This window comes from Thalassophryne amazonica, chromosome 3 (assembly GCF_902500255.1).
Source record: "Thalassophryne amazonica chromosome 3, fThaAma1.1, whole genome shotgun sequence".
In the NCBI taxonomy this organism is placed as follows: Eukaryota; Metazoa; Chordata; class Actinopteri; order Batrachoidiformes; family Batrachoididae; genus Thalassophryne; species Thalassophryne amazonica.
In genome coordinates, this window is record NC_047105.1 from 45,249,028 (window position 1) to 45,273,815 (window position 24,788).

The 24,788-nt window shown below is 45.8% G+C and overlaps 1 protein-coding gene across 1 annotated transcript in view; it reads left to right on the forward strand.

The window, feature by feature from the left end:
* The window catches only part of LOC117507749 (bone morphogenetic protein receptor type-2-like), an 83,515-nt gene that overhangs the window by 19,627 nt on the left and 39,100 nt on the right, over positions 1-24,788 (forward strand). The window contains exons 3-4 of the mRNA XM_034167560.1: positions 21,040-21,204; positions 23,365-23,454. Of these exons, the coding sequence (XP_034023451.1) occupies positions 21,040-21,204; positions 23,365-23,454 (255 nt within the window). The remainder of the gene's footprint in view (positions 1-21,039; positions 21,205-23,364; positions 23,455-24,788) is intronic.

Consider the following 24,788-nt stretch of genomic DNA (forward strand, 5'->3'; position numbering starts at 1 on the left):
CAACTGTGAGCCCTGATGACCTGCACGTGAAAACAAGCCTCAGGTGTTCAGGGTGAGGTCCTAATACTCAGCCACTCAGTCCTGAATGCATACCACCTGGTGGGAGAAACAGAAAACAAAAACCAAGCCAGCCAAACACCCTAGCACATAACAGGATTATGTCTATGCTCATCTACTGTCGATTTGCAGCTTTTTACGGCTCTTTACAACAACGTTGTCTGTTGTGTGGCTTTTTGTCCACTGGGGCTGAATTTTTGTGCCATTTCCAGTTTGTGCCTTCATCTACCATAGAGCGAGTTTTGTGCCATTGCTCGGCGTTTCGCTCATATTATTTGAATATAATATTTCATATTGTTTTTTTAAAAAGCAGTTTTATTATCAATTATATGAAAATAAAAGGATTCCTATTAAACAGGTTATTGGAATAGAGTCAGACAAAATTACCCAGGACGTTTAGAATATTTGAAAGGCAGGTTATAATTTGCCAGATACGGCAAACACGCACCTAGCGACATTTGACCGGTGTCATACATCACACTGACAAAGTGAGCAAGCTTGGGGTAATTTTTTATCCTTCGTTGTCCTTTGGCCTCCACATTAGAAATATTACTAGGACTGCTTTCTTCCACCTGCGAAATATAGTGAAGATTTCTCCAATCCTGTCTATGGCTCATGCTGAGACCCTGATCCATGCATTTATCTCTTCTAGATTGGACTACTGCAATGTTCTATTTTCTGGTTTACCGCAGTCTAGCATTAGGGCTCTCCAATTGGTTCAAAATGCTGCAGCCAGACATTTGACATGAAGCAGAAAGTTCGACCACATTACACCCATTTTGGCATTCCTTCGCTGGCTTCCTGTCCTAGTGAGATCAGATTTGAAGGTATTCATGGACTGGCACCTCCCTACCTAGCTGACCTAATTAAACTTTACGTACCGGACCGGGCTTTACGTTCTCAGGGTGCAGGACTACTTTGTGTCCCTAAGGTGAATAAGAAGTCTCTGGGTCACAGAGCTTACTCTTATTGTGCCCCTGTTCTGTGGAATGATCTCCCTGCGTCAATAAAACAGTCAGATTCTGTGGAGACTTTCAAGTCCAGACTTAAAGGAGACCTGCATTGAAAAAAATGCAGTCAGATTTTTTGAACAAAAAATGACTTACATTTACACATGAGATCCTTCTGAATGTAGTAAAGTAAATCTGCAAGCCCAGATCTGTCATTCAACGGAGAAATCTTCATTTGAAAATGACAAATTCACAGCTAACATTTAGCCCTCCGCAAATTGTCCCTGTCATCATGGACGCTGCCGAGACGTCACTGACAAGACCCTCTCCCAGCATGCATTGCACCAGTTGTAATTTGTGGATTGACGTCAGTTTGCATCTGCACCTTTTTCTTGTCTGATACGGAAGGATCTACTTTTTTAAAACTTCATATTGTCTTGCGGCACGTTTGGTGAGTACACATTTCTTTTATTTGTGCTTGAAAATTATTTTGGGGGACTTTTTCATACGCCCGTTTGATTGAGTGGTGTCGCAATGAAAATCTACTGTCTTTCACCTCCGGTACCATCGCGGGATATGGAGGCGAGACCCACAAAGAATCCCAGTCATTAAAAATATATAAACCTCTCTCAGCGTCCATGGAGCTCTGGGGCTCCGATTGCCAAGACGTGCGGTGCTGTGGATTTTGCGGCAAAAAGTCTGTCCTTGCAGCAACAGGTGTACTGGCTGCTTCTCATTAAAACAGCGAGCGTAATCTCAGGACTTGTGCCAAGTGTGCTGCAGCTCCATTCAGTAGACAGAGAGGTGATGCCGGTGTTGTGCGCTGAATCTGGCACAAGACCGGCTGCAAGATGCAGCTCCATCCAGAGATGGGAGTTGTATTCCTGTTGGCGAGAGAGTAAGCTGAGACACCTTATGTCAAAAACTGATTTATGGCCCTGTCAGCCAATCAGAATCGACTACGTCACTAAGCCCCACCCCTAACCCCCGCCCCTTATGACGTCACAGCCAATCAGAATCGACTACGTCACTATGTCCCGCCCCTAAGCCCCGCCCCCAACCCAGCCCCTAGCCTGCCCTCAAGCTCCACCCCTAGCCCTGCCCCAAGCTCCGCCTCCAAGTCCCGCCTCCAAGCCCTGCCTCCCCTCCCACCTGGGTCTAATATTTTAATGTTCTTTTATTTCATGAATTAAAGAACAATTAAAAAATACCTAGATCTTTTTTAATGTATTAATTAAAGAATTAACTAATTCTGAAATAATTAAACATAAATAAATCAGTGTCTAATATTTAATACCCCTTTAATATTTTTTAATTCTTAAATTAAAGCGCATCCTTTTATGGCTTTTAATTCCTCAATTAAAGAAGGATTAAAAAAATACCCGTATCTTTTACACAATTATGGGAGGTTTTCTTCAATTTATTGATTAAACACGAATATTTTAATACCCCTTTAATATTTTTTAATTCTTAAAATAAAGCGTCTCCTTTTCTGTTTTTTAATTCTTACATTACAGAAGGATAAAAAATAACCATCTCTTGGCTGTAACGGCTGGAAGTCTTTGCAGCAAGACAGCCAAATACCCACGCATAGAGCTCCTCACGGAAACATGACCTCACGGCTGTAATACCTGTTGCAGACGCTAGGTGTGTGCGTGTGTGTCTGTCTGGGGGTGTTTGTGTGTGTGTGTGTGCGTGTGTGTGTGTGTGTGTGACCTGCGCAGCGGGGGGTGTCACGCCGGATGGTCTTTTATAACATAGTAGAGAAGCTTGAATCTTTGGTTGAAGCTTGAATGTTTTATTACATCCGATTTCCTGATGACGGGGTCGTTCGCTGGGCTTGTTTGAAGACGGGAAAACAAAGCTTATTCTTAGTCACGATAGATGCAGTTTCTTTTAAGATATTACTCGGTCGATCAGGGGCTGCGAGACACCCGCTGATCGCTGATACCGCCCGAGGTGATGAAGGCGGAAAAACAAAGTTTCTTCTCAGTCATGCCGGATGGTGTTTTTATTCATCCGAGGCGGTGAATTAAGCCCCCTCGGGCCGAAGACAGGGTTTAAAAATCCCCTTTTCGATAACAGAGTGACATGCAGCATTCACCATGGCAAGACGAACTCCGATCCTCCGTTACATCTGTGAGACGCCCGTGAACATCACCATGACGACAGAGGGCTCACTCCCTCCAAAAAAAGCGAGGATGTACGTCAGTCGCTTGAGTCAGCCGATACCGGAGGAAGATTTGATGTACGGCCTGGAGGGGCCCGAACGTTTAAGTTACACTTTCGATCCGTATTTCGCCCAAGTAAGTTTCTTCACTCTGGCTGAGTGTGAGACTGCCACTCGAGGAACCCTGCGGGTGGCGCTTACTTCCGCCGACTGGGGAGTGTTTTCCGCGGATGCAGGGTCGATGATTCGTGACACGGTCAACCCTGAGCCTCCAGGAGATCGGATGCCGGAAAAGAGGAAAACTCATTTCCAACTCACCTGGCTCAGCCCCCAGGGGCAGCGCTATAGGGTGACATTTCAGCGGGGACCTCCTGACGGTGATTCTGAGGGAGAAATTAAATTGGAGAGAGTTAGTGCCAGCGGCCGTGTCAGATCCGTCACAGCCACGGCTGAGAGCTGGGACGAGTTGTTCAACACCTGCAATGAATTTTTACAAGGGGTCTGGCCTGGAGGGACGTGATAGAAGTCCGAAAAAACTTAGTGCCTCTTTTTACTTAAAAAAAAAAACTGAGCCGTAGCTCCTCCCCCGCATGCATGGGCATTTGTATAAAAAACCAGCGGGCCACATCTCATTTAAGCATCGGACGGTGGACCAGCATGAGCTCCTCAACCTCCCCCATCGCACTGGCAGAAGACATCACGTGCGACTGCCCATTCACCTGTGGAAGCGACCCGCCATCCCTGGGGCAGGCCTGTACGAGATCTGCCGAGCTGCTCGTGAACCAGGACTGGCGCCAGAAGGCTTCACGGACCCGCGGCGGGTACGAGACCCAGTGGGGAGTTCAGCTCGAACCGGTCTGGGGCGAGATCCATCCTTCTCAGGCGCTTTCTAACCCGGGAGGCGTGGGCTCTCTTCCCGCTGTCACGGAGGTTGCGAGTCCGGGGGAGGTACAAGACCTCGAGCAGGGTGAGAAATACGCCACATCTTACACATCAGACCGGCCAGACGGGTTCCTGTCAGAGGAATTCCTGAAAACGGTGAAAGTCGGCGTGGCCCACTTACTTTTGGCTGTGATCAAAAGTTACAGACAAAAAGTCTGTTACGGGTGTGAGATCGATCACCCCAGCCAGCGACAGCACGAGTGCCTGGAGCCGTTAAATGAATATTTCTTTACCGGACATTTTGAGAGATTAATGCAAAGACTCTGGAGGCCGACCTTCATTCCGGCTGTGGTAAAACTCCTAGCCCAGCGCTTCCTCAACCCATCGGCGGCGAGGGTCCAGGGGGCGGTAGAAAACATCCTCACTGAGCTGAAATACAGTGATAATTTTGAAGCAAAGATCATCGAACTGTACACATGTTTCGGTGAAGATGTTGTATGGCTGGGGGGCCTGGCTGCCTTTTTGTTTCTGTCTTTTGTTTTTCCTTCCAGGTGGCTTGCATTTGGGACTGAGTGGCTGTGTAGCTGAGTTTATCAGGACCTCACCCTGATCACCTGCGGCTCGTCAGGACTCACAGCTGTGGTGCATCTACACGGATTGGAACATGGTGGCATTTAAGTCTGGAGTACACAGTGTGTATTTGCCAGAGACTCGACCTTGTGACCAGACGGGTGAGATCGTCGTCTCGGGAGCCATCTCATCATCAGTGGATGCAGAGAACGTCCAGGGTTTGATGCACGGTCTGTGAAAGAGGAGGGGGTGAGGTCTCACGCTCGTCAGCACACTTCCTGAGGTACGTTAGATTTTGTGACTAACATTTATACAGTCAGTAAATATGGTGTCCCTCACACCTTATTATATTGAGCTGTTATGCTGGGCGTTTCCCGGGTAACCTCTGCACCTGGGGGGGGGGGGTTTGTTTGTTGTTTCCCTGTTCCACCTCCGGCTTCAGCACGCCTTTGAGCCGTCTGCCATCGGCGTGGCTGAGGTTTGGGGCAGTGGGATATACCCGCAGCTGGTGGCTGGTTTAGAAGTCGGAGGAGTGGCGCCGTTTTGTGCCGTCTGCCATAACCGCTGTTCCACTCCTCCCGGTTGGCTTCTGGGGTATAGTCACGGTTGGTGACACTGGACGTGCTTCCAGTTTCCACTGCGCCAAGGGGGTGGGGGTGGGGTTGTTTTGTTTGTATGTTTTTTTTTCTCCTTTTGTTTTTCTCCCCAGTTTCCGCCCTCAGGGTTTGACTGTGGTGTCCTCTGGGGGGGAAAGGGCTGTGGGTCCATCTAGCCATAGACGGCCGGGGCTGGGTCCGTTGGTCATGAGGGGAGGTGTCTCCTGGGGTTGATGGAATGGTCCTCTGGGAGGCGCTGGGAGTCCCCGTGGGTGACGTTGGATCCCAGAGGGACCTCGGCTGTGGTTATTACTCCTGGAGCTGGCGGGATGTCCTCTGGGGGGTGTTGGTCCCTACATGTCATTGGGGGGGGGGGGGTGTTAGCAGTTTTATTTGCAAGCTTAAGTTTGGGTTGTTTTTCTTTTCTCCCCTTCCCGGGGTTTGATGGAACGGTCCTCTGGGGAGGGGGGGGGTGTTTTGGTTGTTTGTGTTTGTCTTTTTTGTTTTATGACTAATCAGACTGTGAACATGGTTGGACAAAGGCTGACCGCACAGGTTCAAGAACTCCTGGCCACACCTGTGCTAATTGACTGATAGAAACAAGGGCAAAGATGCAGCCAGAGGAGAAGACATCTACCATTCTGTTGGAAGATGAATGCGGATACGGTTTCCAGCCATGGTCCCTGGAGGGGGGTGTTTCTCCTGGGCCAGGTTTGTGTGGTCGCCGGGAGGCTTCCCGTGAGGGTGGGGTACTGTTGTATGGCTGGGGGGCCTGGCTGCCTTTTTGTTTCTGTCTTTTGTTTTTCCTTCCAGGTGGCTTGCATTTGGGACTGAGTGGCTGTGTAGCTGAGTTTATCAGGACCTCACCCTGATCATCTGCGGCTCGTCAGGACTCACAGCTGTGGTGCATCTACATGGATTGGAACATGGTGGCATTTAAGACTGGAGTACACAGTGTGTATTTGCCAGAGACTCGACCTTGGGACCAGACGGGTGAGATCGTGTCTCGAGAGCCATCTCATCATCAGTGGATGCAGAGAACGTCCAGGTTTGATGCATGGTCATGAACGTATACTGTTTTTCCTCCACGTATAGTCCCAAATCACAACAAACTTGTCCCAAGGCTCTTCATATTGCAAGACAGAGTCATACAAACGAGGTTTTGGTGGAAAAAAGGTTCTCGTATGAATTATGCGGGGCTTTAACACGGTCTTATTAAAAGGCCGAGGCTGATCTGTGAGCGCTCTCCGCGGTGCTGAATCAGAGTTCAATTTAACGTCTCCAAGAGCGGCTATATTAAAGGTCCGCTCGAGTGTTTCGATCGAGTGTTTCAAAATGTGTACGGAGCATCCACCCTACGCAGGAGGCCTGTGAAGTTTAAATATAAGGTCGGAGATATAGTCAGGATCTCCAAGCTCAGGGGAGTTTTTGATAAAAAATATGAACAAAGTTTTACGGATGAAATGTTCACGGTGTCAGAATGTATACAACGCGCGCCGCCCGTTTATAAATTGAAAGATTATGATGACGAGATCATTGAAGGTTCATTCTATGAACCAGAACTGCAGAAGGTTAAAATATCAAAAGACAGACTGTATCAGGTTCAAGAAATTATTCGTGAACGTTTTACCAAGGGGAAGAAACTTGTATTTGTCAGATGGAAAAATTGGCCCGAGAAATTTAACTCCTGGCTTCCCGCGGACCAGCTGATGGCCGTATAAATATGACAACATCTATCTTCAACCGACATATGAGAAATGGATCGGGATCTGAAACACGGGTTTTATATGACTCTGCCTTCAAATGCCAGCCTAAAAGTACACAGTTTCATGCTACCAGGTGGACTTGGCTCGACACCTGGATCTAGAGGGTGACTGGGATGTGGCGCTGACAGAAATTTCTTATCCACACACCTGGTTAAATATCCCGGAAAAGCCTTGCTGTACGTTTCAGATGAAGAAAATTACGGGCTTACCGCCCAAGAACAAACTCGCCGTTCACTCGCAATTTTTTGACATGGGATATTACGATAACTTTGAGGTTATTGCAGCACGGATAAACCCTCGTTTGAAGACTATAGATCCAAAGCTGACTTTAAAATATGGCGATATCCAAAAAAAGTTTCTGTGGGAAGGAGACGGTACCTGCTAGGTATATTTTGAAGCCCCGACGGCGTACATGCTGGGGATACACCCTAATCAATGGCTGAGATGCGGACCCTGGGTCACGAGCTCTCCCCACTTCCCCGATATAAAAGCGGGCATGTATCATCTGTTCTGCTACACAGACGTTGTACAACCTCAGGTGGTGGGCGACGCTTTTGCTCCTCCGAGCGTTCGAAATTGGAGGTCGTTTCGGGGAAATAATTACAAAGAAATTCAACCCCGCTTATTACATTCCGGTCTCCAAAAGACATATTGAGAGGATACGCATCGAAATCAAAAGCGATCAAGATTGACCGGTGAATTTCAGATACGGTAAAGTGGTTGTGACATTACATTTTAAACCGGCGGCATTTTAAACAAAGCCGACATTCATAGATTTGTGCCTTACTATGAAAATCAAGTCGGGAACGGCCTTCACGGCTTCCATGGCGCTCCTGTTATGTACGGGCGTGGGCTCGGGAACATATTTTCGAAACTGTTCAAATTTGTGTCGCCGCTGATTAAACAAGGATGCACAATCGCCAAACCTCACCTGAAAAACGCCGCTCGAAAAAAGCAAAAGACCCCCGGAAAAAGCAGAACAGTTCGAAGGAAGCATAAGAAGAGGAGGTTGTCTGGGGATATTTTTTCTCAAACAATGTCTCTTTTGCGAAATAATTCACCCGAATGCACCATGAGCGAATTGGATTTATTCGCCATCCTGGGGACCCAGCTGTCCATCGAGCAAAGCCAATACGTTGAGGTCAGTCCGTTATCAGCCCTGACGGACACGGGCCCTATCGAGTTTTTTATCCCTGGAGACGGTGAGAGGTGTTTAGACCTCAATAATATGCTGCTTTATCTGCGATTGAAAATTACAAACGCCAACGGGACTGACCTGGCTAATGACGCCCGCGTGGGGGTAATAAATTACCCTCTCAATACGATTTTCTCGCAAGTCGACATGACTCTGGGTGACCGGCTAATTTCCCAGTCCAGCGCGACGCACCCGTACAGGGCGATGATTGAGACGCTGCTGAACTTTTCGCCCGCTTCATTGAAATCGCAGTTCACGGGCGGAATGTTTTACAAAGACACCCCAGGTCAGCACAATTCGACCGCAGTGGATGACGCGGGCCCGAATAAAGGCCTCGTGAGCAGAGCGCGCTTTAGCACGGAATCGCGTGAATTTCAAGTTCAGGTCCAGCTGCACACGGACATATTTTTCTGCGAGAGGCTTCTTCTGAATAATGTTGATCTAAGAGTTAAATTAATTCGAGCCAGCGATGTTTTCTGCCTGATGGGGCTGGCGGCCTCCACTTTCAAGCTGAAAATTCTGGGCGCGTCCCTATTCATTAAGAAAGTCTCTGACACGCCTCTGCAACATCGCGTGGCAATCGGGGACAGTACCTCTGGATTGGTAGACCGGGGTGGTGGTCCCTCTGTTTAAGAAGGGGGACCGGAGGGTGTGTTCCAACTATAGGGGGATCACACTCCTCAGCCTCCCCGATAAGGTCTATTCCAGAGTACTGGAGAGGAGAATTCGACCGATGGTCCAACCTCGGATTCAGGAGGAGCAGTGTGGTTTTCGTCCTGGTCGCGGCACACTGGACCAGCTCTACATGCTCCATCGGGTGCTCGAGGGTTCATGGGAGTTCGCCCAACCAGTCGACATGTGTTTTGTGGATCTGGAGAAGGCGTTCAACCGTGTCCCTCGGGGCACCCTGTGGGGAGTGCTCCGGGAGTACGGGGTCCGGGGTCTAAGGGCTATCCGGTCCCTGTATGACCGCAGCAGGAGCTTGGTTCGCATTGCCAGTAGTAAGTCAAACCTGTTTCCAGTGCACGTTGGCCTCTGCCAGGGCTGCCCTTTGTCACCGGTTCTGTTTATTATTTTTATGGACAGAATTTCTAGGCGCAGCCAGGGTGTAGAGGGGGTCTGGTTTGGGAACCACAGAATCTCGTCTCTGCTGTTTGCAGACGATGTGGTTCTGTTGGCTTCGTCAAATCAGGACCTTCAGCGTGCACTGGGGCGGTTTGCAGCCGATTGTGAAGCATCCGGGATGAAAATCAGCACCTCCAAATCCAAGGCCATGGTTCTCGACCGGAAAAAGGTGCTTTGCCCTCTTCAGGTCGGTGGAGTGTCCTTGCCTCAAGTGGAGAAGTTTAAGTATCTCGGGGTCTTGTTCACGAGTGAGGGACGGATGGAGCGTGAGATCGATAGACGGATCGGTGCAGCATCTGCAGTGATGCGGTTGCTGTATCGGACCGTCGTGGTGAAGAGAGAGCTGAGTAGGGGGGCAAAGCTCTTGATTTACCGATCGATCTACGTTCCGATCCTCATCTATGGTCATGAGATTTGGCTCATGACCGAAAGAACGAGATCGCGAGTACAAGCGGCCGAGATGAGTTTCCTCCGCAGGGTGACTGGGCGCTCCCTTAGAGATAGGGTGAAGAGCTCGGTCACTCGGGAGGAGCTCAGAGTCGAGCCGCTGCTCTTCCACGTCGAAAGGAGTCAGTTGAGGTGGCTCGGGCATCTTTTCCAGATGCCCCCTGGACGCCTCGCTGGAGAGGTGTTCCGGGCACGTCCCACTGGGAGGAGGCCCCGGGGAAGACCCAGGACACGCTGGAGGGACTACATCTCTCGGCTGGCTTGGGAACGCCTTGGGGTTCCCCCGGAGGAGCTGGGGGAGGTGTGTGTGGATCAGGAGGTCTGGGCGGTTTTGCTTGAGCTGCTGCCCCCGCGACCCGACTCCGGATAAAGCGGAAGAAAATGGATGGATGGATGGATGTTCCGGATGTGTAGAAAACACACCCCCGCTCATACCTTTAATGTTTTTCTTTTTTTGCATTGTTGCTATTAAGTAGAGAAGTGCTGAAAGTTGTTTTTAAACCATATGCCGAATAAAAGTGATGAAGACCGGAGATGAGTTTCAGTCGGTGTTTTATTAGTAACAAGATACAAAAACGTGTCTGACTGCGATGTATTTTAAAAAATCTTGATCATAATATCCAGTCAGTTTTTAATTCGACACCCTCATCCTCCTTTTGTGGCGAGAAACCTTCCCAGCATTGGAAGTCTTTTTTTTTCTTAAGTTTCTTCCTGGCCTGCGACTCGGTTAAAAGAATGGTTTCATCCGGCGAGCTGCTTCGTCCTTTTTTAAGCTTCTAAAACTGTTCGCGGGCTTGCAGGTTTGATACGCATGCCACTGGAATGTTACGCTCCTGTAAAATATTGAGGAACTTCACCCAACCTGTAGGGGGGCTCGAGTTCTTGAACGAGGATCCGAGATGTTTCATAAGATCTATGGCGTGAGACCCCCTCACGACTTTCCCCTTGTAAATAAATTCCCCCGATGGACTCCAGCGCGTATCACCCATCGACAGTTTCCTCATAATATATTCAGTGTTTCTACACTCTCTGGAGGGGATATTCTTCCGGACCTCTGTGACAGTCTCATCCACCACCTCCTCCTCCTCCTCAGGTTGCTTAGTGACGTGAGTCTCTTGCGGGGGTGAAACGCGCGATTCGAGTTCCCCGTTTGATCAGGCTTAAATAGCGCTGCAGCAGAGCCTCATACTTTTTTATTTTTTTCATAAGGGGAGTGAGTACGTTCCTCCAGCACAGCCCGCATTCGCGAATCTAAATCGCCGTTTGTCTGATGTTATTTCTGCTCAGTGGAACGGAATGGCTGAGTTGATGCATCTGTTGAGGAGTCAGTAAAAACATCTTTTGCGCTGCTTTGAACGCCATTATCCTCTGGGCAGTATTAGACTCATTATAACGGGCAGGGCTGCGGCGAACAGAGGCAGGAGAAAGTCGCCCGTCTGAATCAGCGCTCCCCGCTTCTTTTTGTAACTGGTTTTTCTGTCGGCCAGAAGACGTAAAACTCTCTTTCGTTTTTTCAAGGTACGGAATTGACAGTTGCTCAAGGCGATATTCCCCTTTAATATATTCAAAGCGATCTCGGATAAAGTTTTCAGAAGCTCCGGCCTGCAGGTCTTCAGGCTATGGTGACGCTCCCTCGCCCCGGCTTTGATTAGCGCTTTAAGAGCGGGGGCGTTCCTTTTTAAAAGAGAACTCATATCCGTTTATCTTTCTGTAAATAAACCGCAGGCCACTCGTGCGGGAGTAATCCCGATCTCAGTCTGAACTGATCTGGACACTCCTGCGTGCAATCCAGTAATAAGTACCCATAAGGTACGCTCATAGCATCGTCAAGAGCCTCCAAAAAAAATTGTTTTCTGCCGGGAAACATTTGCTGAGCCAGAATGTTCATCTGTAACTTGTCTCTGGGGTTTTTAAACAGCACCATATAATTACAATTCAAGCTGATGGTTCGACTGTATTTCCCTTTATGAAACACATTCTGTGTGATCATGATGACGCTCATATTCCGGTGATGTCTGTACTGGGTGAAAAGTCTTACAACTTCAGGATGATCCGTTGCTTGAAAGATGAGATTGTCCAAAATAACGAGATGGCTCTGACCTTCAGGGAAAAGGCTGTCGTCCAGAAACGAGTCAGGCAGTCCTCTTACAAATTTAATATTTTTATTCTTCAGTTCAGAATACAGAGGTTGTTCAGACGTATACAGCCATACAATGTTGTCAGGCACATATCTCATAGCGTGGCTGCAATTTTTTCACAAACACAGTCTTTCCTGAACCACTTGGTCCAACGATGAGACAGGAGAATGGGGGTTGAAGTCTGGGGTCAAACTCCACCGTATTTCCAGAGTGAGACATGTTTCAAAAATCCGAATGGTTCGGTTTCCCCGTCCTTTAAAAGACGCCGCTTGTCATACACCACCCTGAAGGATTTTTGAAATGACACGTTTGTCAAACTGAAACTGCTTTTATGACGTTTAATTCCCTGCTGCGGTGTTTTGATAGATGCAGCGAGGGCAGGGTCTTTTATATAACCCTCGACCAGATCTTTGACGCTGTCAAAGTTTATTTTCTGACAGCTCTCGTGGGTTTGAGTGATCCCCTTCACACGCATGACTGTTTTACCTCGTACGGTTTTATATGTGTAACTTTTAGGCCCTGCTGCTGCAAACTCTGTGATGACGTCACCACTCAACTCGTCGGTGAGCTGCCCCAGATAATTACCGGTACGCAGCGGGGTTTCACCCTGCCTATAAATGTAAATCAAGCTATCGGTATCATAATACAAAATCCTGTCAGGATTTGCCACAGCCTCCATAAAACTGTACAAGGTCAAACGCGTGTACGTCGTTGCAAATGCTGTGATGAAAATATTGACGGCTTTACCCGGTCGGCTGACGTACCGCGGGCCGTACCTCCATTGAACCATAGCCACCTGACTGCTGAGGAATGTTAGATATGTGACCTCGTACTCTTCAGAAAACAGATACCTGAACAGATCGTCACCGTTTTTAACGAGCGCGGTCTGCATCAGATTTTCCCCCAGAAGAAGTTGAGGCAGATCTTAGCCATCTGTCGTTTTGCCAGATTGTGAATGATTTTTTCTGGGTCTAAACGAATCTTCTGATTCACCCAGTAGTCCGTGATATATTTTTCTCTGCTCTCAGGGTCTTTATCAAATTTGGGAGGGAAACCGGAGGCTTCCTGCTTGTGTTTTAAGAAGGTGTTTATGTACCCCTCAAAGATTTTATCACTTTTTTCCTCAAAATGCCAGACTTCAAAAATCTTAGCTACAATGTAGCCTGTATCCAGAGCTTTGTGGAATTCCGGGCTCGCCCACGTCCCCGACAGAGCTCTCTGCTGCTGGCTGTGTGTGCACGCTCCCGCTTGATTATTTTCATCGGCGCAGGTGCGACACAGAGTAAACACCAGTTTACCGTGAGGAGTTCTGTGTGGGAGGACGGGGAATTTTAGCCCCTGGGGCGGATACACGACAGCTTTGATGAGGCCGAAATAAGTCCTGGGGTCTCGGAAATTTCTGTCGATAATTTCCGGATGCCCCGTGGGATATGTGAAATTTACGTTAACGTAAGGATACAGCGAGGTCACGTCGACATAACAGACCCTCTCATCTTGCTTAGCCGTGTACCTCAGACAGGACGCGCAAGTCCAACCGCCGTATAAAGCGTTGCGAGGTTCGAGGGGCGGCGGTAACCCCCTGCGGCTGAAGAAACGGCGAACGCTCTCATCCCTCAGCCTCATTTCAAGCCACTGATGCTCCCAAATTACAGTGAGGGTGACACCCGGCATAGCCCGCAGAAAGGCTATTTTTTTCCGAGACGCTGCGTGGAGCTCTCCAAATGAGGTGTTTGTGAGAGGGTTTATTTCGTGCTGTGTAAAACGTTGCACACCCATGGTAAAAACACCCGAGAAACTCCCACACTTTTATCCGCCCGTCAATATGAGCATACCCATCAACATAATAACCTCCTATTTTTTTCTCCCCCCTGTTTAGAGCGTGATCGATGGCAATGTTTTGCGGCTCAGTAACCCATTCTAACCACTGCACGGCCACGTCCGAATATTTTTTATGCTTCGTTCTATAATTGTCAGCGGAAGGGATCGCCAGCGTTTTTGGAGCGAGAAAGTTAGTTTGGAAGACTTTCATACATGCCGAGGTGATTGTGATGCAGGTAAAAGGATCCACGCGTGTTTCAGCGATGAATTCAGCCATAAATTTGGAGCAGGCTGCAGCCAGGATTTTTGTATCGTTATCACAATACATAACGGCCTCGGCTTTAAAATCGAAAATTGGGGGTTTTTTTGCTCACATACCACGCGTTAAATTCCTCTCTTTCTCCCTCTGACATATTTGCGACCCCGTAAGCCGCAGAGTCAGGGTATGGCCTGACATAGTTCAGAATTTTTTCTGAACTGAACAGGTGCGGAAAGTAACCTTTGCGGGCGATTTTGTCTTTCAGCCAGATTCCCATGGCTTTAGGCATCTGAGATAAGCGCATTGTAAGGAAAGATAATGAGTCTATATATTTCTGTTTAAAGGCGGCATCTGCCATGAGTAATAGTTTACTCCCGGTCATAATCACAGCGGGGGTTACGCCCTGCTGGACTAAATACTTTAGAAGCAGATAGCCGTCAAAACCTTTTGAGTTGTGAGCGATGAACACGTATTCTTTGAATTTTCTCGTTCTAAAATGTTTAAAGAAGCGGGCTACGCAGTCTGTCCCCCATGCGCTCCAAAAATCACCCGTCTTTGTTACAGCGCTGACGTAAAACGGCACGTGTTCCCCGTTATTATCGACATACGTTTCAAAGTCATAAAAACGTATTTCTCTGAATGCGTCTCTTCAGCTTTGAGCGGCGTCATATAGCAGAGGTGACCCTCGCTCGGCTCCTGGAGAGCCTCGCCGCATATATGACACCTCTTCTGCTTACACATGTGCGGAGCGCTCTTTTTAAAAAATGCTATGTAATACTCGCGTTTACATCTAGGGCATTGTTTCTGTTATCACACACATTAACGAACTTACCGGCGGAAGGACGATACTTCGGTTGTTTATGCAGACTGTAACAGGCGGGCGAGCAACACTTCTTGTTACATTCGCTGCAGAATACTGGGTTATTTTTCTTGTAACTGCGTGGATTCACAAATTTTACAAGATGACGGACAATTATGGGAAGCAGGGTTATTGTACCCCTCAAAGCAAAACTCACATACATATTTCACTCCCAAAAATCTCTTTAAATCTGTGATTCCGTAAAAATGATTATTAAACAGAAAAACAAAAAGTTTTCTGCTGCATCGGTATTCCTGTTTGGAATTTTGTCAGCTTTCTCTCCCCTTCAGGTCTGAAAAACACCACAATTTTACAACCCAGAACGTTTTCAAATTTTCCCACCTGCTCTAAAGATACCGGCGTAGCAGCCGTTAATCCAACGCTAATTTGTAATGCCTGCCCACGCTGCACCGCCTCCTGCGTACTCAGATGAGGATTCAATAATTGAACAAGGTTTATCGCGAAACATAAACTGATGTCAGGATTATACACGATACTAAGGCATTTGGATTTTTTCCTCAGAACCTCGTGATGGAGGAGGTCATCTATTCTGCGTTTCCCTGCACCGTTGGTTGCGGATGACTTGGACCACTAATTCCAGAGACTCGTCGGATAAAACGTTGGAATTAGATTGTATCAGTCGTTCTAGCAGATTTTGGAAGCCCGTCACATCAGCCGCGTCGTTATATGAGCTGATCAAAGCGGCCTCGTTGTAGACTGAGTCCCCACAAATCTCCATTTGGATAAAGTCCCCAGCCCTGGCATGTGTTAAAGCCTTTTCGACCGAGTTCTGAAGAGTCCCAACGACGTTATGATAAAATTCTGCGTAGTCGGGAATTTCGTTGACGCGGTGGAAATTTAGAGGCTGCCTGATTTCGATATTGTTAAAAGCCGGTCTCCTGATGACATTAGCAGCCCCACCGCCCGTCATGGGAGAATGTCGGCTGGACCCCGGTCGTGCATCATCCCCGCTTTCCATCAAAACAGAGATTGCTGCGTTTATCTGGGTTAAACGAGCTCTGTTTAAAATATCTTCTCCGCACACCTTGCGCGGAGAGGGACTTCTTAAAGGTGAAAAAACGCTCGCGTCATTAGGCATTTGATTTAATTCATCCACCGCGGACTCGACGTGAGGATTAACTTCGCACGCGAGGAGGGTTACGGCGTTATATAGAGGAGTCAGACGTACCTGGTTCAACGCCGCGGAACCGGACTCGTCTCGAGGCAGGGTGTGCGGGGGGTCAGGGGGCTCTTCAGTATCAGACTGGACCATCGAATTTATCGCGTTAATCGCAGAAATGATGTAGGGGTTCATTTCTTCCGATTCTCGTTCATCCGCCAAATTGTTAAGAGCATCATTTAGCGGTGTTAACGAACACGGCTTAAAAGTATCTCTCCGGACTCAATGTTATTTCGAGGCGGCGAATTTAACGCCTCGGGTAATGGGCCATCTGTTCCAGGAGCGCTCCCCGCTGAGTTGATTATTGAAGCGTTTAAATCTAATACCCGTCCGAAGTTATTTTCCCGGCCTGAATTCTCTCCTTCCATCTTTTAAAAGCCGTACCAGGATGAATCTACCTCAAGAAAATCAATTAATATACCTCTTCAAAATTAATTCTCCCGTTCCATTGTAATAAGAAAAAAAAATAAAAAAACAGAATACACATTTTCCAACAAGTTGAAGATGAGATTAATCCCAGCTCACAATATCTTCGAGCCTTGCGTCTCGGTGGAAAATAGATGGTCTCCCTCCAGCGCGTGCTGAACAAAAAAAGAAAAACGTTAGTTATTAAATATTTAAAATAAATCAATAAATAAACTCCGACTCCTTACAGTGTAAATCCGTGGATCGTTTTACGGTTCTCTGCCGCTCCAGAGTTTTAAACGTGATTTAATTTCGGTCGGTGTACTTACATCTGTGTGGTGAAGTCGGGGCTTCCAGCCTTCAAACTTCTTCAGGGGGCTCTGACTTGATTTCTATAATTAAAATAAATAAATAAATAAAGCAGCGCCCTCGCAAGCAGATATTCTGTAATATTTCAAATATATTACCGAGGCCGGGTCCAAACGCACTCTGGAGCGTCTGCGTGGCTTTGTCTAAAAAAGACACCGTTTCAGACCGCGTGCATCATTTAAAAAACAGTCATTTCTATCAAAAAAAGATTACTTAAATCACTTACCCTGAAAGCTGATGTGGTTTTCGCACTCTGCTCGAAGACAAGAAAACTTAATTAAACAACATGGTTTTTCAGGACCAGGGGATTTTTTACCGCAAATTAATTCTATTTTATACCCATCGCGGGGTCCTGGCACCTTCTCTCTTCACTTGCCGTAGTGGAAATGAGCGGTGACTCCTTCCCACAGGGGGACGTGACTGAGAAGAAACTTTATTTTTCCGCCTTCATCACCTCGGGCGGTATCAGCGATCAGCGGGTGTCCCGCAGCTCCCTGGTCGACCGGGTAATATCTTAAAAGAAACTGCATCTATCGTGACTAAGAATAAGCTTTGTTTTCCCATCTTCAAACAAGCCCAGCGAACGACCCCGTCACCAGGAAATCGGATGTAATAAAACATTCAAGCTTCAACCAAAGATTCAAGCTTCTCTACTATGTTATAAAAGACCATCCGGCGTGACACCCCCGCTGCGCAGGTCACACACACAGACACACAGACACACACACACACACACACACACAGCTCAGAAACACACACACACGCACACAAACACCCCCAGATAGACACACACGCACACACCTAGCGTCTGCAACAGGTATTACAGCCGTGGGGTCATGTTTCCGTGAGGAGCTCTATGCGTGGGTATTTGACCGTCTTGCTGCAAAGACTTCCAGCCGTTACAGCCGAGAGACGGTTATTTTTAACCCTTCTTTAATTTAAGAATTAAAAAACAGAAAAGGAGACGCTTTAATTTAAGAATTAAAAAATATTAAAGGGGTATTAAAATATTCGTGTTTAATCAGTAAATTGAAGAAAACATCCCATAATTGTGTAAAAGATACGGGTATTTTTTTAATCCTTCTTTAATTGAGGAATTAAAAACCATAAAAGGACGCGCTTTAATTTAAGAATTAAAAAATATTAAAGGGGTATTAAATATTAGACACTGATTTATTTATGTTTAATTATTTCAGAATTAGTTAATTCTTTAATTAATACATTAAAAAAATATCTAGGTATTTTTTAATCGTTCTTTAATTCATGAAATAAAAGGACATTAAAATATTAGACCCGGGTGGGAGGGGAGGTAGGGCTTGGAGGCAGGACTTGGAGGCGGAACTTGGGGCAGGGTTAGAGGAGATGCTAGGGGTGGGGCTAGGGGCGGAGCTTGAGGGTGGGGCTAGGAGGCTGGCTTAGGGGCGGGACATAGTGATGTAGTCAATTCTGATTGGCTGTGAGGTCATAAGGGGGCGGGGTTGGGAGGGGCTTAGTGACATAGTCGATTCTGATTGGCTGACAGGACCATAAATCAGTTTTTGACATAAGGTGTCTCAGCTTACTCTCTTTGGCGATCCTCCTGTCCTGTGCGCCAATAGCATTTCTTGTATATTCGTCCGTGAATTGTTCTGTGAATTGTTCTGTAATTTATGTCTGTAGTATGGCCCAAGCAGAGGGTCACCCCTTTGAGCCAGCTCTGCTTGAGGTTTCTTCCTCAGAGGGAGTTTTTCCTTACCACTGTTGCTCTGGGGTTGGTAAGGTTAGACCTTACCTGTGTGAAGTGCTTTCAGGCAACTCTGTTGTGATTTAGCGCTATATAAATGAAAATAAATTGAAATTGAAAATTGAAAATCTCCTCACTGATTGGCTAGTTCAAATTACATCATCGTAGAGTTTATTTCAACATGGCGGCCCCCTCGGCAAAGTTGAACTGGGCGATATTTCGCCATACGTGGCACCGGCAAAATGGCGGGTTGTGCTGTTTTGCCGGACGTCTAAATTTATTCAGGATGGAATGGCCACGGTCGGGCAGGAACTTAAAGGTGATCAGAGTTTAAGATCTCCTTATTTCATATTCATGATAGTAGCTCGATATTGGTGATTTTCATTATTGAAAATTGGCATATTTTACCATTCACTATTTTCAGAGGTGGACTGATCGAAGGTTTTGCAGACATGACACTGACAGAGAAAAGACACGGTAGAAATAATTTTCGCCACACGGTGGAAATAATTTCGGGCACAGCTATGCCACGTTTTTGAGCTGCTTTTAGCGTCCGAGAATCCCTCGAGCTGCTTTTAGCGTCCGAGAATCCCTCCGGCAGTAGGTACTTTTCTGTTCCGATTCAAACAAATTTATGGCACCCAAAACGGCATTTAAAGATGAAAAATTAGCACCAACACTCAATGCCGAGGACACCACCGTGTTGAAATACCCTCTAGAATGGCGTCATTTGAACTAGCCAATCAGCGAGGAGACCCGGTCAAATATCGCTAGGTGCGTGTTTGCCGTATCCGGCAAAATATACACTTCGTATTTGGAACCACAAATCAGTATCCCACCTCCTGAACACAGTTTATTTAAACTTGAACTCACAGCAAATATACGATTTTATTCAGCTTATGTACTTAATGAAACGTGGTACAAATTGTCAGAAAATTAATATTTTATTCAGCATATGTACTTACTAAAACGTTGTACAAATAGTGGGAAATGTGTTGGTGTTAGCAAAAAATGGATTTTAGGTAACGTATGTCTCCTCAGTGTTGTCAAGTTAAACTCAGTCGCAAGGAACACTAATAGCATGCCTTTCACAGTAAAAGTATTTGCTGGGATGCTGACATTAAACATTTTATTGTGAAACGGTGTGAGCAACATGACCTATCTAATGTTGTTTCACTTTGCTACCAGTAACGTCAGCGAGTCACGCCATCTTGGAAGTACAAATGTTATAATGTTAATCAAAATAAAGGTTTTGACATTTAATACAAAAACGTTCATAATAAAGGATGCGCACATCATCGTTATGAGCAAGCCACATCCCAAAGCTGAGGTCAATCTGACAAACAGTCAGAGAGATATGCGAGTCACACACACACACACACACACACACACACACACACACACACACACACACACACACACACACACACACACACACACACACAAATGTTTTTTGCTTTATAGATACTATTATCATATTTGTGTAAGCATACTGTTAGCTTTGTGGACCTTGTGTATTTGGTGTTGGCAATAAAGTTCTTTTTAGATTAATCCTGCATTCCAGTTTTGCTGGTTTTACATTAGAAATAGCGGATATTGGATAATGACAAATTTATAACTACTGTAAGCTTTTAACTACTTATAAGCCACTTGACAAATGCGTCTGTGAATTCAGAGATTGGTAGGACATTTCAATAAAGTAGGATCAGCACTTATTTGTTCCCATCAGTGATCATGACAAATATCTGTCATAATGTGATTTTTTTGTACGGTTAATTGGTCTAACAAATCATGTCTTAGCAGTTTTTCTATCTGTTGAGGAAGCGGCTTCCAGTCAACCCAGTGCGGGAACATGCACACACGCGTAAGGTTTTTTAGATATAGAATTCATTCATATTTTACTGGAACAGAAATTATTACACTTTGTGGTGGTTCACATAAAGAGGCAGATCCTGGATCTGTGTTCTTCTTTCTTTTCTTAAAAAAAAATCTGAAAAAGTTGAAATGATATAGAAAATGGAACTTAAAGATAAGGGGGGGGGGGGGGAGTTGCAGGAATCAAACCAACTGCAATCCCTACACTGACTTCCGTTTCATTGCAGACAGTGTGAAACCAAGATATTTGTGAATATCTGAATATGTCTTGGACTAAATTTATATGAATCATTCAGAAATGCAAAAAGTATGGTACTGTGTGATAAATCTGTGTCAAGCAGCCAGATCTCAAAAACTGAGTGACCATGCTGGAAGAAGTCTAGTGAGCGAATCCACGAAGTCACATGAGCAGCCAGTGCTCATAGCAGATTCTGAAACAGATTTGAAACAAAAGCACCACTGGAATTCTGTGATGTCACATTAAGTCATAGATACCGACGTCTCATTGACTAAAAGATGGATACATTTGGACATGCACCAGGAAATAAATAAAATTCAGAGGATCCACAGTAGATTTGTTGGTGACCCTGAATGAACACGATCCCCCAAAAGAGGTATAACAGGTGTTGTGTATAACCTTTTTTTTTCTTTGCAGCTTGCAGTCCCATTGAAACTTCTTGCCCAGATGCAACCTGCAAGGCAATATTAAGCCTGAACAATAATGTCCTCAAGTGTATGTGTAACATAGATCTCTGTAATCACAACATTACTTGGGAACCAGAGCTGGAACAACCTCAGGGTGCAGCTTCTCATTCTAAAGGTACCATAATGACTCTCACACCAAAATGTTGCTAAATAGCATTCTGTTATATACGAGTCACGTAGTTTTCATTCGATGAAATGCAGTATTATGTTATTGATATAGGGCCTGATTTAGTAAAGGTTGCATGTACACGCTGATTTTCTAACGTGCGCAAAATAGTAAAGCTTGTACATTGAGCAACATGTTTGTCTTCATGTACGAGGGCTGTCCATAAAGTATAGGTCCTTTTTATTTTTTTCAAAAACTATATGGATTTCATTCATATTTTTTTTACGTCAGACATGCTTGAACCCTCGTGCGCATGCGTGAGTTTTTCCACGCCTGTCGGTGACGTCATTCGCCTGTGAGCACTCCTTGTGGGAGGAGTCGTCCAGCCCCTCGTCAGAATTCCTTTGTCTGAGAAGTTGCTGAGAGACTGGCGCTTTGTTTGATCAAAATTTTTTCTAAACCTGTGAGGCACATCGAAGTGGACACGGTTCAAAAAATTAAGCTGGTTTTCGGTGAAAATTTTAACGGCTGATGAGAGATTTTGAGGTGATACTGTCGCTTTAAGGACTTCCCACAGAGCGAGACGTCGCACAGCGGTCCCAGGCGCCGTCGTCAGCCTGTTTCAAGCTGAAAACCTCCGCATTTCAGGCTCTATTGATCCAGGACGTCGTGAGAGAACAGAGAAGTTTCAGAAGTCGGTTTCAGCATTTTATCCGGATATTCCACTGTTAAAGGAGATTTTTTTAATGAAAGACGTGCGGACGGGTCCGCGCGTCAGGACGCAGCCGGCACGGTGCGGCGGCACAGGAAAAACACCTCCGTGTTGATAACCATTTGTAAAATCCAGGCGGCTTTTGATGGCTTTCAGTGGAGTGAGTATATGAGAAATTGTTTAACAGCTGGACATGTTCCAACTTGTCCTTAAGGCTTCCAACAGAGGTGTTTTTCCTGTGGCAGAGCATCGCGGCGGCTGTGAGCCGACGCTGCAATCCGCCCACACGTCTTTCATTAAAAAAAATCTCCTTTAACAGTGGAATATCCGGATAAAATGCTGAAATCGACTTCTTCTGAAACTTCTCTGTTCTCTCACGACGTCCTGGATCAATAGAGCCTGAAATGTGGAGGTTTTCAGCTTGAAACAGGCTGACGACGGCGCCTGGGAGTGCTGCACGACGTCTCGCTCCGTGGGAAGTCCTTAAAGCGACAGTATCACCTCAAAATCTCTCATCAGCCATTAAAATTTTCACCGAAAACCAGCTTAATTTTTCGAACCGTGTCCACTTCGATGTGTCTCACAGGTTTAGAAAAAATTTTGATCAAACGAAGCGCCAGTCTCTCAGCAACTTCTCAGACAAAGGAATTCCGACGAGGGGCTGGACGACTCGTCCCACAAGGAGTGCTCATAGGCGAATGACATCAACGACAGGCGTGGAAAAACTCACGCATGCGCACGAGGGTTCAAGCATGTCTGATGTAAAAACATATGAATGAAATCCATATAGTTTTTGAAAAAAATAAAAAGGACCTATACTTTATGGACAGCCCTCGTATATGCAATTTGGGGTGTATCCACTCGAGTGCACAATTCGTGGGTGTTAACCATGCAGATAGGTGAGGTTTGCTGAAATTGCATTTAGAATTTGGTATGTTATGCAGTCAATGCAAATGCACATAAATATGATTCAAAGTCATTTGCTGTGAGCTGTTTGGGGTATGCATTTCTTTATTTTCACTCAGTCTTCCTTAACACAGAATTACGATTATCAGTAATTTATAGTGTCCTATTTATGGTGAAATAAAATTATTCTTAGTAAATCATCCACAGAAAGTTTCCACCCCAACATGCACAAGTTTGGAAAGCACATGTAATTTACTACTCTTTTCATGGGATCTTGGTAAATCAGGCCCATCGTGTTTCCCAAAAGATAACAGTCCCCTCATTACTATGTAAAGTTGTCTGCAGACCTTCTCAAAAACATAATCAGCTGATTCCAACGGGCTGCCTATGTTGTAAGCATGAAGTGTGTAGCATGTATTGATCTTGAGGAATCATACTGACAAGAATGTGTCTACGGACACACAGATGCCCCCCGTAATGTCCCTGATACCATGTCTTCACAGTAGTGGACATAAAAATACATTAACTCATGCTTTATCATTTTTCTTTAGAATACTTGAAAGTTGCTGCAGTTGTGTTTGTCACCGGAGCCATTTGCTTTGCACTAGTTGTAGCCATATGGATCCACATCAAAGAGACAAGTAAGGTCCTATAATTCAATATATTCAATATATATTAATGTGAATTTCTGTGTCAGCAGTAGAAGAAAGACATATACTGGCCCTGAGGCCCACTGGCTTATCCCCAGATGCTGCAGCACAGCAAGTTTAGAATTCACCCTAGATTGAATGCCAACGGGCACATTACTTCCCCAGCCAGGACCACCTATTTACAGCTGGGTGGACTGGGATCATGTAGATGAAGTGTTTTGTCCAAGGACACAGACAGGTAGTATGACCAGGAATAGACCCAAATCTAAGCATTGGTAGCCCAACTCATTATCCCCCTGACCTACATCGTCAGTTGATGTAGACTTGGGGTTGATTCCCAGTCTTTTATCACTCTCAATCAAGACACTTCATCAGAATTGTTTCAGTCCACCCAGCTGTAAATTGGGTACCTGCTCAGATAAGTCATGTCAGACTGGTGTCCCATTCAGGAGGAGATAGACTCTCATCCATTTCATGCCAGGGAAGTGGATGAGCCGCCTCTGGACCTATAAAGGCCATACTTCAGCTTTAGGGTTCACTGCAGACTGGATTTAACATCCTCTTGATCCTGACTCCAGCTTTCTGTGCAGAATTTCCTTGCATTGTTGTTGCGGTATATGTCACACCTGTGTTTGTTAGTGAGGGACTGAATAGAAGCTCACATTTTAATGCCTTGTTGCCTCACAAATGTGTGTTCGTCTCTATTTGAAAAAGAGAGATAAAAACATTTTTCATAGTTGGCAGGTTTCATTCTCATGATGTCTCCATTTGACCTTGGCGCGGTTTCACTCAGACCTTGGTGTATAATCTTTGCTAGTGCACTCCCTTGGACATCTGTCCTTTCTTTGTTACTGTTAGATTTGTGTCTCTTCTGTGAGCTTGCAGCTGCGAGATGCTTACTTTTCTTCCTCTGTACATCTACGACTTCAAGACACGTTTGCACGACGTCAGGCAGGTTAAATCATTGGTAATTGATTGCACTGATGTCACGCTTTTCTGTCTTGCATGTCAGGGTGCTGCCATGCAAAATGCACAACTGCAACATGGGAACTGCTCAAGAGCACCTTAGTGATGGTCAGGGTCCAAACCTGCAAACTTGTGATCACTCCATCAGTGTTTTAGTTTGCTACATCTATGAGCTATCAAATCCTGAGGAAATGTTACTAAAACCAACAAAGAGAGGACAGATCTGAAACTTCCAGGCAGCTGGTTGGACCGGCAGAGCAAATAGTGGACTTAGTAACACTTTACAATGATGACTTGTCTACAATATATTTGCAGTAGTGAAGGACAAAGAACATTCTTTTATTTTGCCACATTAAAAT